Below are 12430 nucleotides of genomic sequence, written 5' to 3' on the forward strand. Positions count from 1 at the left end.
GCGCATGTTAATCATAGCAACCTTCTCCTGCGTCGCTCTCTCTCTCTCTTACATTCTCTTGTTTCCATATACGCTCTCGCCTTCCCCGTCGCTCTCTCTCTCTACTAGTCCTATAAACTATCGTTAATCAGTGCGATTGGATCATCAGTCAGTAAGTAGAAGAAAGAAGGAAAAATCAAAGTTAGCCTTGCGCGGGAAGCCGTCCCAGGGCGTCTGCTTTTTCGCAGACCCTCAAGTTCCGTCCCTAGCGCAGTCGTAAGTGAAGCGGGTGTTTCCCCGGTTCACCCGGAGCCGGGGGCTCGTCCCCGTGTTCTCGCTGTCTTTTAAAATTCTATTCCACTATTTACACCCTTTCTCTCTCTCTCTCTTTCTCTCTCTCTATTTCTCTCTTTGTCGCTGTGCCAATCGACGGATCGGATGGAATTATAACACAACTCAACTATATCACTCTAACGCACGAAACCTAGAAATTAAGTACAACCGGAGAGCGTGTCCTGCTAGGCACCCACCAAGATCACCCCGCCGCCATCCGACCTTCCCCTCGGACGATCAGAAAGTCACGCCAGCCGCCACGCGACCACATCGTGCACGATCGCGAGCAGCAGCTCGAGGGGCGACGCCGGCACTCAGGAGATGAGCCGGTAGCCGTTGGCCCGCTCGTAAAGGGCCTGCTTCCGGGAGTGGTGCTCCCGTTCGTGCCGCGTCCGGTGCTCCCCACCGAGGGCAGGTAACATCGATTGCTGCTGCTGCTGCTGCTGGTGGTGGTAAGCCTTCCGATGGCGGTTCCGACGCACGAGATACATCCGGAAGAAGCGGCGCTTCCGTTTCCGGCTCGACGACGAAGTCGACGGTATCCCATTCGATCGGCATTCTTCCTCCGCCGGCGGCGAGGCAGGAGCGGGGAAGGCGGAGCAGGGCGAAGCACAGGTAGGGCAGGGTTCGTCCTCGTCCGGCCACCGCCAGGGCGGCCGGCCGGTGACGGGAGGTCATTCTCATACCTCAATACTGTTCAGGCTGCCCGAGGACATGTTCTCGGCCCGGCCCAACCGGGCGGCGGCCGCACCCCGCTTCACGCCGGCGGCGGCCCTCATCGGCATCGGGGACCGGGCCACTCCTCCCCCCGGGCCCTGTTGCTGTTGCAGTAGCTCCGAACTGGGGCCACGCCCGATCCGGGGGCTCCCCGGGACGGATCCGGAACCGCGCCGTGCCCGGCGGATGGAGGAGTTGCGTGCCGGGGCCCCGCTGGTGGGGCCCTCCGGCTCCCCGAGCATCATCTTCTGGTCGTACATCGTGGCCACCGTCCCGTTCGCCACCGTCCGGACGCCCCGCTCGAGTGTGCGGCGGTGCGGCAGCGACATCAGCATCAAGTGTTCCGGCGGATGTGGCTGAGCGAGCACCATCGGAACGCCGCAACTGTTCATCGCCGCCGTCGCTGCGGCCGTCGTCGGGACCGCAGCCGTCGTCGGTGGTGGCGGATGCAGTGGCAACGGTAACGGTAACGACGAGGCCGGAATGTGATGATGGTGGTGATGGTGGTGGTGCTGTTGGTTGAGGGAAATCGGTGGTTGGTGGTTGTTGTTATTAGTGACGGCCGCTTGGACCACCAGATTGCCGTCGGCGGCGGCGGCGCCGTCGTCGTCGTTGTTGTCAGCGTCGTCGTGCCCGTCGACGGTTGCTTCGACGATTGGGCCGCCATCGGCGTGCTCCGGTTCTGCTTCCGGTTCGGCTGGCGCAGGCGGTGATGGCTGCGGCGAGCTGGCGACGGCGGCGGCGGCAGCCTTCTTGCGCCGCCACCCACCGGCCCCACCGGGAAGGGAGGCGCCGCGGTCGTGGTCGGCCTCGACCAGTGTGTTGGGCAGAAAGCGCAGCTCCATCACGGTGCGATTCTAGAACAGTCACGCTGATTTCTAAGCTAGAATAAAACGTCTTCGCAAACCGATCTACGCAGCAAGAACGGGGAGATGGTGGCTACGGGTATGGTGGTGGTGGTGGTGGTTGGGTGGCCAGAGGGGGATCGGGGATCGGTGATGGAGACGGTACGACCCGGGTGATCGTCCGGTCTCGGAACCCTAACCGAGTGGACAGGACATGGCGCGCGTGCGCGCGCACGAAGGAAGGCGAGTGATAGAACGTGAAAAAGATTTAGAAAAGGTATAGACAGGGACTCGCGATCGCGATCAGAAACGTGTGTCCTTACGGTGATCACCGATCACTGTCTTCGGCCATATTGCTACCGAAACGGAAGCCGGATCGGAGCGCAAAAGAATGAAACAGAAAAGCAACGATGGTGAAGAAGAGAGAAAAAGTAGAAACCAGTGGCAACAATGAGTAGAAAAATAGAGAAAGAGAGAGAGAGAGAGAGAGAGAGAGAGAGAGAGAAGAGAGAGAGAGAGAGAGAGAGAAAAAAATAGTTTCGGTACGTGTGATCGGGTTTCGGAATCGGTGGCGGACACAACCGGCAGCGGGGCGGGTCAGCAGAGATCGAGGGTAGGCGGGAGGGTGGTTAACAACTTCGATGGCCACCGATCGCCGAAGAACGGGGCGGAAGAGAGATCATGTTGTGGAAAGCTGTAGCGCGGGTGTTTAGGTGGAGGTGATTTTTAATGCTGGATGATGATGTGGTTCCTGGCGGAATTTCCGGGATGGTTAGGGGGAGGATCGGGAAACAGGGACACAGAAAGGAAGAAGTAAGCATAGTCTGAGGCCTAAACCCTCACGGCGATCGTAGCGACGGGCGACGGGTGGTGACAACAACGACGGCGGCGGCGGTGGCGGCCTCTACGGTGACACGGTTTTTTGGTGGGTTCTGAAATTTTGACTCTCGTTTTTCGTTTCGTTTTGTTTAATTGTTTGTTTGTGGATTGTAGTTTGTTTGGGCATTCTAAATCGGTCACTATCGGATAAAGCGGAAAGAAGATAGCTACGCTAGTGAGTGAGCTGTGTGCTCGAATGGACACACAACTCGCTTCGGTGTCAAAACACTAGATACGGTACACGGAAGGTGGGATCGATCGACCGAACAGCGATCGACTAGAGCGCATGCATGCGGTTTGCGTTGAAACTATATTGCGAAAATTATTACACCAAAATCGAACAAAGTAAGAGAAAGAACAACTAGAACAACGAAACTCTCGAGTAAAAAGAGGGCAGAACAAAGTTAAAAGCTTTCCAGCAGTGAAACAAATGTAAACAGCCTAACAACAGCTCAGTGAACTAAAACATGTCGCCAAAAGTGGATGTAATGAATAGAAATTATTAACCGAAAGTAACACAAAGCAGCAAACCAGTTAAGCGACATCGTTTGATCGGAAGCTAACAAGAAACGACCAAGAAAAAGAACGAGTAACAAACAATCTGACAAAACAAACAAAATAACTTTTTCCATTTTTCTGTGCCAAAACAGGAGGTGTAAAACAGAGCATGTGAAGCCAAAACGGGTGTGTCTGTGTGTGTGAGTGTGTGCGGCCCTCCAGCGGCCCCCGGCAACCGATCACCGATCGCTTGTCCGTGAAGGAGTCGGCACCAGTCGGAGCAGTGAGTCACAGTGTGTGAGGCGGCAGCGTACAGAGGGACAAGGACACCGGCTCATGGCGGTGTGTCGGGGTCGCATGGAGCATGCACTACGGGTGAGCTACGGGTGAGCTGGTTGTTAGCTGGGGTGCGTTACTAGAGGGTCCACTACTAGGCGCGGAAGGTCCGGGTTAGTTAAAAGGCATAACACTAACGGGGCGTGGGGGACGAGGGCGCACTAGCGGGTTAGACGGGGGCCAGCGCTACTGTTGCGGCTAATGGCAAACGGCGGCCGTTACCTTGTCGCCGTCCTGGGCCAGCGGATTGGGCGTGATGTTCATGCGACCGTTCATGCCGTTGGCGCGCGTTTTGTGATGGACCCGAGCGCCCCCGTTGCTGACCGGGCCCGCGAACCCGTTCTGATCGACCGGGATGTGCACCTTGGCGTCGGTTTCATCTAAAAATGGAACGGGAGCGTTAGCGAGGTGCGGGTTGATCCGAAAGCGAACCACATACCTGATCCGTGGCCACGTTTCTTCCGTCGGCCAATGCAACAGCACAGCAGCAGCACGATCAGGCCGGTGACGAACAGTAGAGAGGCGACGACGAGCACGTAGTTGGGCACTTCCTGCCGACCGTCGGCACCCTCGGATGCGGCGATGACCGTCGGCACGGTCGGTGGCGGTGTAGGGGGCTTCAGGGTGCGGCCCGTCAGGATAGCACTGAAATCGGAGGCCGCTGCGGCGGTGAACGATTGCAGCTTGAACTCGTACGCCGTGCCCGGCTCGAGGTGGTCGATCTTGAAGTGGCGCGCGGTGCTACTGTCAACCGTGGCCTTCGAGTACTCGCCGGCCGTCGTAGCGGCCCGATAGTACGCGTAGAAGCCGTCGATTGGGTGGGGCAGGTGTAGCGGGAACTGCCAGTGCAGGATGACCGCTTGCTGCGAGACGGGCTCGATGCGGGTCAGCGTGGGGGCCAGTAGGTGGTTCTTGGTCAGGCCGAGCTGCGAGCCCCGCTGCAGGTGGAACTTGCCCGATGCGGCCCCCTCCTTGTTGTCGTTGTTGGAGTACACTGCGACGATGCGGAACCGGTACAGGTGGTCCGACTTCAGGTTGTTCACCTCGTACGAGCGCGTGTACGGCGGAATGTCCTCGTTCTCCGTCATCCACTGGGTGCGGGCCACGTTCTTCGACGGATCACCCAGCATCCGGTACTGCACCTTGAAGAACTGGATCGGCAGCCCATCGCTGGACGGTACGGACCAGCGCACCATCACCGACTCGTCCGAGAGGCGCGTGATGTTCGGCCGGGACGGCGGTATCATCACCACTGTTTGGGTTTGGGAGTACCAAAAGGATTTAGAACCGTTAGTGATGCACACTTGAATAAGCTGTTCTTCACAACTCTCAGGTCTAAAATGAAAACTGAAGAAAATTGTTACAAAATCGCATCTAATGCTTGTCGAAGCGTACGTTGATCATGATTTGGGAAAATCGCAGTGCTTTGAGCGGTTCAAAAAAATTAAAGATGGTGACTTCACAAACAAAGAGCATCGGAAGACTCGAAAAAAGTTCGAGGACGCTGAACTACAAGAAAAAATCTCCTTTCACAGGTTTGGACCTGGTACACTAAACTCATTTTTAGCACTCGTACTTTGAGGTTTTGCTCCTTTCAGAACTTTTAGTACTACAAACGCTAAACCATCGCAGTGGGCTGGGCAAAGCCAAACCTCAAATGAGGGTAGCACCCTCTGTTCAGTGCAGAGTTTTTGCATGTAAGTAACCAACAATACGGTGCCTGGAGTAACGTGCCGTATTATATTACAAAATTGATTCCCTGCCCCATTTTTAGAGCCGATTCAACATGTCCAAATCGAAGAAGCCAAAAGGAGCAAAGACGAAAAAGAAAGCCCGGATCGACCCGAACGCCGTGTACTGCGATGACGAGCACTTCGACGAAACGCTCGCCATCGTACGCATCGAGCACTGTCTGCACTGTCCCATCTACCAGACGATGGCCGAAAGGGTGTTCGAGTACATCTGCCAGACCATTCCCGACACCAAATTCAAGCTGATCCGCAACGAGTTCGATCAGTTGGAACCGCGCACCGGAAGCTTCGAGATATCGATCGCACGCCACTGCCGGGCCCCGGCCCGCCCAATCTGGAGTGGACTCGACCGTGGTCCACCACGGCGTGAAAAGTTCCCCCCACTCGACCCGCAGCTAACGGCCACGGTACGCACCGAAATGCTGCCTAGTAAACCTTGCGGAGCCGCGTGGCTCTAAGTCCGGTGGCACACTTACGGTGTTTGTGTTTTTTGCCTCCCTTCCGCTTTTGCGAATGCTCTCCGCCCACCTTCGCCCCGGACGGGACGGACCCGAGCGGGCCGGTTCCGAGGCCGCCCGGAATTTGCTTCGGGTTCACCTGCAGCAGATTGCCTTCGCTCGCCTCGCCGACCGCGTTACGGGCGAAACACTGCACGATGCCGGCGTGCCGCTTCTCGACCGACTGGATAACCATCCGGGACCCGTTCGAGCGGATCAGCGCGTCCCACTTGGTGTAGTCCCCGTTGATCATCCAGTAGATTTCGGGCCGGGGTGTTCCGCGCGCCACACACTCCAGCTCCAGGCTGTCGCTCTCGTTCGTCAGTGTCGAGCGGGGTGGCGAGACGATCTTCGGTGGTTCCAGTACCGTCAACCGGACCGCGTGCGTGAGCGCCGGTTCGATGCCATTCTGCAGCCGGCACAGGTACACCCCGTCGTCCTCCGGATGGACGTTCGTCAGCTGCAGCCCGTAGTCCTGGATGCGGGCCCGCGCGTTCAACGGGATTCCGTTCGCTCGGGTCCAGCTCGGCACCGGGACGGGGTTACTGATGCCGGGGCACTCGAGCAGGGCCGTGTCGCCGGGCAGGACGGACACGTTCAGCGGGCGACTGATGGCGCGCGGTTCCGAGCGGGCCACGTAGTCCACCTGGACGGTGGTTTTCTGTGGCAGGATCACCTCGTTGCCGGTGATGGAGTTGAGGGCCGAGCACCAGTACGTGCCGGAGTCCCGTTGCACCAGCGAGGCCAGTATGAGCCGCCTGCCCGGCTGCAGCTGCGTCACGTTCGGGTAGATCGTGATGCCGTCCCTAAAAGCGTGAATCGGATTAGTGACCGGAGCTAAAGTTCATCACACCATCACAGTAACGTACTTGTAGTAGCTCCAGATCGGCGGCGGGTTCGAGACAATTTCGCCACAATCGATGATAATACTGTTGCCGGGGTGCACCTTGAAGTACTGCTGCGGGATCGTCGGCAGCACGCGCCGCATCATCGTCGGCGAGCGCGGATCGTACCGGGTGCCGACCGACATCAGGTCCGCCTGGTCCGCCACCGGTCCGATCGTGGCGAGCGTTAACCGGGCCGGTATCGAAGCGATCGCCGACGCTCCGAACCACGCCACACACTGGTACTCGCCGATCGTCCCGTCGCTGACCGAGACCCGCAGCTTGAAGCGCCCGTCGACGGTGCTGACGTTGTAGCCGGATTGCTAAAAAACAAAAAGCGGAAGAAGGAAGTTTCGTTACTACGGGGCGTACTATGACGGGCCAAGACGGCTCACGTTTTTGCCGATGTACACGTAGTCCTTCCGGTTGCCGGGCGTCCCCTGGGCCCGAAACCGCCACTCGAGCCGCTCGGGCACCAGGTTCAGTTCGCACTCGAACAGCACCTCATCGTCGGCCGGGGCGATCGTCGACTCGGGCGAGCGGACCATATACACCCCGATGCCACTGCTGCTGCCACCGGGCCCTCCAACGTTGTTGGACCTGGACTGCGCAGAGGATCCTCCTCCAGCGTGGTGATGGTGGTGAGGATGCTCGTCACCCGCAGCTCCCTGGTTCCGGGCTTGATGGTGATGCTGCTGCTGTTGCTGAGCGTGATGATGTGTGTGATGGGTCGTGGCGGACGATGACGGTGGGTAGGATTGGGCCGGAGACCCGAGCGTCACCCAGAGTCGATCGCTTAACGCTAGGCAGAGTAGGAACACCACCGACAGACCACCCGACCACCCGTGTGCTATCCGTCGGAAGTGTGGTGCGCTGGAGCGGTGTCGTCGGCCGACCACCGGAGTCCGGATTGTTGTGGCTTCCTCTACCGGTGGCGCCGCCTCCATCGGAGCTATTCGAGACGACGAGTGGTTGGTTGGTGTGGTCGGCATGAGCGATGGGCAGCGATGGCTGGTGACGGTGACACCGTCACCGAAACGATCGTCGTTGGCAGCGGAACACATTTCGAAGTTTTCCTCCCGCACCGGCAGCCTAACACATGTCACCTGGAACGGAAAAACGGGGCGGCAATGTTGAAAGGTTTCATTAGTGGTGCCCTGTGGTTTTGTGAGGTTAAGGGGAAAATCGGGTTCAATCGAGCCACAACCGGAAGAGATCGGAATCGGAGCGGTCAGAGCGCGCCCGGCACAACCCGGGGAGTGGTTGAATGTAACTTCAAACCATGCTTCCGTGTGGCGCCGGCGGCCTGGCAATCGGATACTTCGAAGTTGTAAGTTCGGCATCATATTTCTTCGATTGATCGACGAAAGTCTGCAACGCAGTCACCGTTTGACAGGCCGGAACGCAACTCGAACGAGTTCCTGAGAGTCTTGGTCTGAGGATCACCGCGGCCAAAAGCAATCTCCTAAACAGTAAAACAACATTAAGACACTCTAGGGCTCCGTAAATCCTCCGTAGTTACGACTAAACCATTTCGGGGCCCAAGGGGCCCATGTTTCGAGTCGAGCGCAATCGCGCCAACCATTACGATGCGCTTTAGAGCCACACGCCGGATCGAGGTCCCGGACCCAAACAAGTTTCCCAAACCATTTAGGGTTTATATCATCCTTCTCGTCTAGGTCTGTGCTGTGTGAGGAGGGACTCCATCTTGACGTGAGCTCCACGAGTGATTGATGATGGATTAATCACATCGTCACGGGATTCTTGGGATCCGTAGAGAGTGGACCCTGTTACACTTTATACCAGGCACCGCGCCCGGCGCGCGTGTCGATGGACCTCGATGGACCAGGGTTTTGGGCAATTAATCTTTCCCCCAAATCGGAAAACCTTCTTTATTTGTTTTCGATCGGACCTCAGAAAGGATGATGGGATGCGCGTGGTTAGCGGCGGACCCTGCGGACAGATTCGTGGAATAGAAACTCGGGGAGTAAGCGTGGAGGCCTCTCGCGAGTGAACCCTAAACAAATAGGCCTCCGATAAGCGGTGGTCCGGGTTCCCGGTTAGAGACTATTCCCCGAAAAGTATTGCCCTATCGTCGCTTTAGGCGGGTTCCAAACTCTCGAGTTGATGCAATTTATCTTCCCGGTGCAGTCGCAGACGGGAGAAGATCACCGTAGAAGCATATCGTAAACAGCAGTGGAGCAGCGCGGGGGCTTCCTTCCGGTCCGGGATCGTGAGAATGTAAGCAAATCACCGTACCGCTAGGCAAGTGAGCCAGCACTCATCGCCTGCAGTCTGTTTGTTTTGAATTACCGGCTGCCCCGTGATTAGTCAGCCCTGAAAGTAAACACAGCCCCGGCGCGGGCCGAATGTTTATCACCCGACGACGATGGAGCATTGATTTGATTATACCGAATCTCCCTGGGACGATGATGCAGTCGGCGTAATCGATGGTGATCGATGAGTGATCGATCGACTCGAGTGTCAGGGCGGCGTAAGGAAGCAGCCACCTAGCGGCCGTCGCGCGACGATAATTACCGTTCGCGATTGCGCGAAGATCGATCGAGGAGTATCGAGCACCTTGCGGTGGTTGATTGATGAATTAATGAGCCCTCTGTTAGGCTACAGAACAGGTGATCGAAGTTATAAGGGGGCTATCGACCCACCAGCTAAAGCTTGGGGTAGATTGAAAAGATAAGGCACTGGTTGATAATGGACACCCCCCCCCTGGCAATCAACCTGCTGATGGCAGGTTGCAATCAAAATTCAAATCAAACCTTCCACACACATAATTCGTCTATCAAATTAGCCGATGGCCGATGGAAACTCGAGCCAATCGGAATATAAAACTAAGGACCTACTTCCTGTGACTCGTAGGCCGTCGGTCGAAATGAGAAAGCGAACACCGCATCGCGGAGAAACATAACTTTACGACCCTGTTTTGATAGCCATAAAGCACTGATGCGATCGGGAATTCACGGACGCCCGGTCCGGCCAGCCGACTACCTTCCGATATTGGAGTGGAGATTATTTTAATTTTAGATTAACGACCGGCTTCGTCGACGATACGCCAGACACTCTAGAGCGTCGATGGACCCTTTTCTGGACGAAACCCTTCGCAAAAGCGTGCACACGCGCCCGCGATGACAGTCCGCTGTCAGAGAAGTGTCCGCCGCCATGGCCGACGCGTCACGTAGGAAGTCATAAAATTAGTCCACATTTACGCGCAAAGCCGATGAAGCCGAGATAGGGGTGGTTCCGGAAGGTCGATCGACGTCGGATCGCTGGCCGGCGAGCAGGTGGCAACGCGGACAATCGGAGAGCGATACATAAATTATGCGGCCGGTCGGTCGCCGTTAAAATGTCCGTAAGACGATTGTCGATGCTCGGGCGACATTGGTTCAACAGGTGAACTCTGGCGGGCATGTGGCGAAGCGAAGGCAGGGTCTGTGTCTAGTGTGTTAATATTTTATCGATAGTTCAAACAGTGAACCAGAGACCAGCTTTCGATTTTCCGAGCTACGACAAGGGGGGAAAGGAAGTTCATCGAATTAGTTAGGGAACGTTTAATTATTTTGCTCTCCTTCAACGGATAGCGTCTTGTCTAGGGTCTGTGTTTAGGGAGTTCTTAAGGCGATTTCTCAATAAAATTATAATTTAATCTTAGAACGAGAGTTAGCAGTTTAGCACTGTTCTCCAAATTCCATGACTTGAATGAATCATGTGCTTTGACGGGAAATACTTTTAAAAAAATTATTGGACTTGCCAAAAATTATTGAACCACCCCGGAAAATGCCAGGTACATAATAAACATGAGCTAAAACATTGTCTAAATAACATAGATTAGAAACTGCTCTTAAGTCATCTTTGTTTAGTAAAATTATTTTAAATAATTTTATTAATTGTCAAATTTTATGTAAATAATCTGTTAAATGCTCGCTGTTATCGTCCAAGACATTTAAGACAAAGAAAGCCAAGTTTAAGACAAAGAAATTTAAGACATTTAAGACAAAGACAAAGAAAGACTCATTAACTCGATAATAAAAGTGGCGTGAGAATTCTTCCAGAAAAAATTCAGCTCAACCACTTATTGACCCGGTTCGAGGTTCGAGACCGAGTCTACATGCAACAAGTGGCTCCCAGACCCCATTTCTCAACCCGATGTACTCATGTACGTATTTCCTCTCTTCGCCCAAATCGAGCATCACGACCGAGGTGCGCGAGAGGTTAATACGGGGCTAAAGCTAATGACATAAATCAATCAAACCACTGGCCCTTCTCCAAAGCCAGCCAAAGCTTGTGCGCCAACGCCGATGATGATGAGCATCGACGAGCGATTGCCAATTTCCCAAAACGGAACGGAACGGAACGGGAACCGATCCGCCCGACAGAGCTCGCGCTGGTCGAGGTCGAGGTCGCCCGAGAGCCTAATCAATCTTGATGATGAAAAAGGGTGCGCGCGCGAAGCGAACCGAACCGTATCGAACGCTTAATTACTGCACATTTGAACCTCCTTTAAATTTATCATCCCCCGCCGGGTTCCCGGGAGCCGCGGTCTTCTGAGACCGCTTCATCGCCTTTTGGCCACGCTCCGAAGTGCGACAATTCGAGTTCGTTCCGCGGGCTGGCGTGGTGTGGCCATTCCGGGACAGTCCAGCGTGGCCAGTCGGGCCCAGTCGAAAGAGATCACATTCGATACGAATCATTAGAGAGGGCCGCCCAAACCGGACCTCGGGCAAAGGCGAATGATTCATCTTTCTGCCGCCATCAGCTGGAGTCGGCCGCCTTTCGGACGATGCCGCCATGCCTTTCGGTCTGACCCCGCTCGGCTTCGCTTTCTACCGGGGGCCAGAATTAGTGCAAAAAAGGGGTGTGCGATGAGAAATTGTTACTAACGGTTCCACCTTTTTATGCGCCGCACATAACCTCCTCACGTCTCTCGTTCTGTGGCGGTGGCGGCTTCCTTTTTTGCCCGGCTGGTTGTGCCTCGGTTTGTGCGGCGCAATCATTGTGGTACGGATCGAGGGTCAAGATCCTGTTGAGCGCAAAGATTCCGAGAGGCATTCAGGAGTTCCGCTACCAGACACTGGCAACTCATTCGGTTTTGTTCTGTTCGTTTTTTTTGTCCAGTCTCGGGGGGTTGTAAATTGCGGAAATGATGACAAATCTACTCCGGCTCATGGTGTCTCGTTTGGCCCTGAAGTAACGTTAATGATGTTCGACTAATCGCAGGACGTACCCTTCTCAATGCCGTCACAGCTAGGGTGATGTTACAACATTTTGGAATTTGGGAACCATCTCTTGAACCACGCTTTAAAGTTTACTGCTTAAAGATACAGAGTGTGTTATGTTCCGAAGGTTATCAAATTTCTATCTTGGCCGGTAATTGCTCTAACACATCAGTATTGGAACATTCTTTAAGCGAATCCTTTTCGTTAAAACCTTGGGCCTGAAATTGCAGCGTTGTCGTCCCGTATTCTTAAAAAAGTTGAGGATAGTGCAACAAACTCCATTTAAAGCCGTTGCAATTCCGTTTAGACCATCCGGATCCTTTTACCTATCTCCAGCAGTAAGACAGCAGCGGGACTATTAATCGCATCGTTAAGATTTCATCCAGATTGGAGGTCTTTCAAATCGGTTCCTATGAATGTTTGGCAGACAACAAGTAGCGACGATAGCGGTGGGCTTCAACCCGACTATCGTCTCTCCAA

The 12430-nt window shown here is 55.1% G+C and overlaps 1 protein-coding gene across 1 annotated transcript; it reads right to left on the reverse strand.

The window, feature by feature from the left end:
* Positions 1-992: 992 nt before the first annotated feature.
* On the reverse strand, positions 993-7783 carry LOC131207162 (interference hedgehog-like). Its single transcript, XM_058199773.1, has 7 exons — positions 7115-7783; positions 6705-7042; positions 5815-6641; positions 4027-4839; positions 3810-3967; positions 1744-1886; positions 993-1671 (listed from the first exon to the last, which is right to left on the reverse strand). The coding sequence occupies exons 1-7, from the start codon at positions 7781-7783 to the stop codon at positions 993-995; spliced, it is 3627 nt and encodes a 1208-aa protein (XP_058055756.1).
* Between the last annotated feature and the right edge of the window lie 4647 nt (positions 7784-12430).

This window comes from Anopheles bellator, chromosome 2 (genome assembly GCF_943735745.2).
Source record: "Anopheles bellator chromosome 2, idAnoBellAS_SP24_06.2, whole genome shotgun sequence".
In the NCBI taxonomy this organism is placed as follows: Eukaryota; Metazoa; Arthropoda; class Insecta; order Diptera; family Culicidae; genus Anopheles; species Anopheles bellator.

Coding starts and splice junctions, on each gene's coding strand:
- LOC131207162 (XM_058199773.1), bottom strand. CDS start 7,783: ATGTGTTCCGCTGCCAACGACGATCGTTTCGGTGACGGTGTCACCGTC. Junction 1,887..3,809: donor TGGCCCAGGACGGCGACAAG/GTAACGGCCGCC, acceptor TGACTGTTCTAG/AATCGCACCGTGATGGAGCT. Junction 1,672..1,743: donor GTCGCCAGCTCGCCGCAGCC/ATCACCGCCTGC, acceptor CGTCGAAGCAAC/CGTCGACGGGCACGACGACG.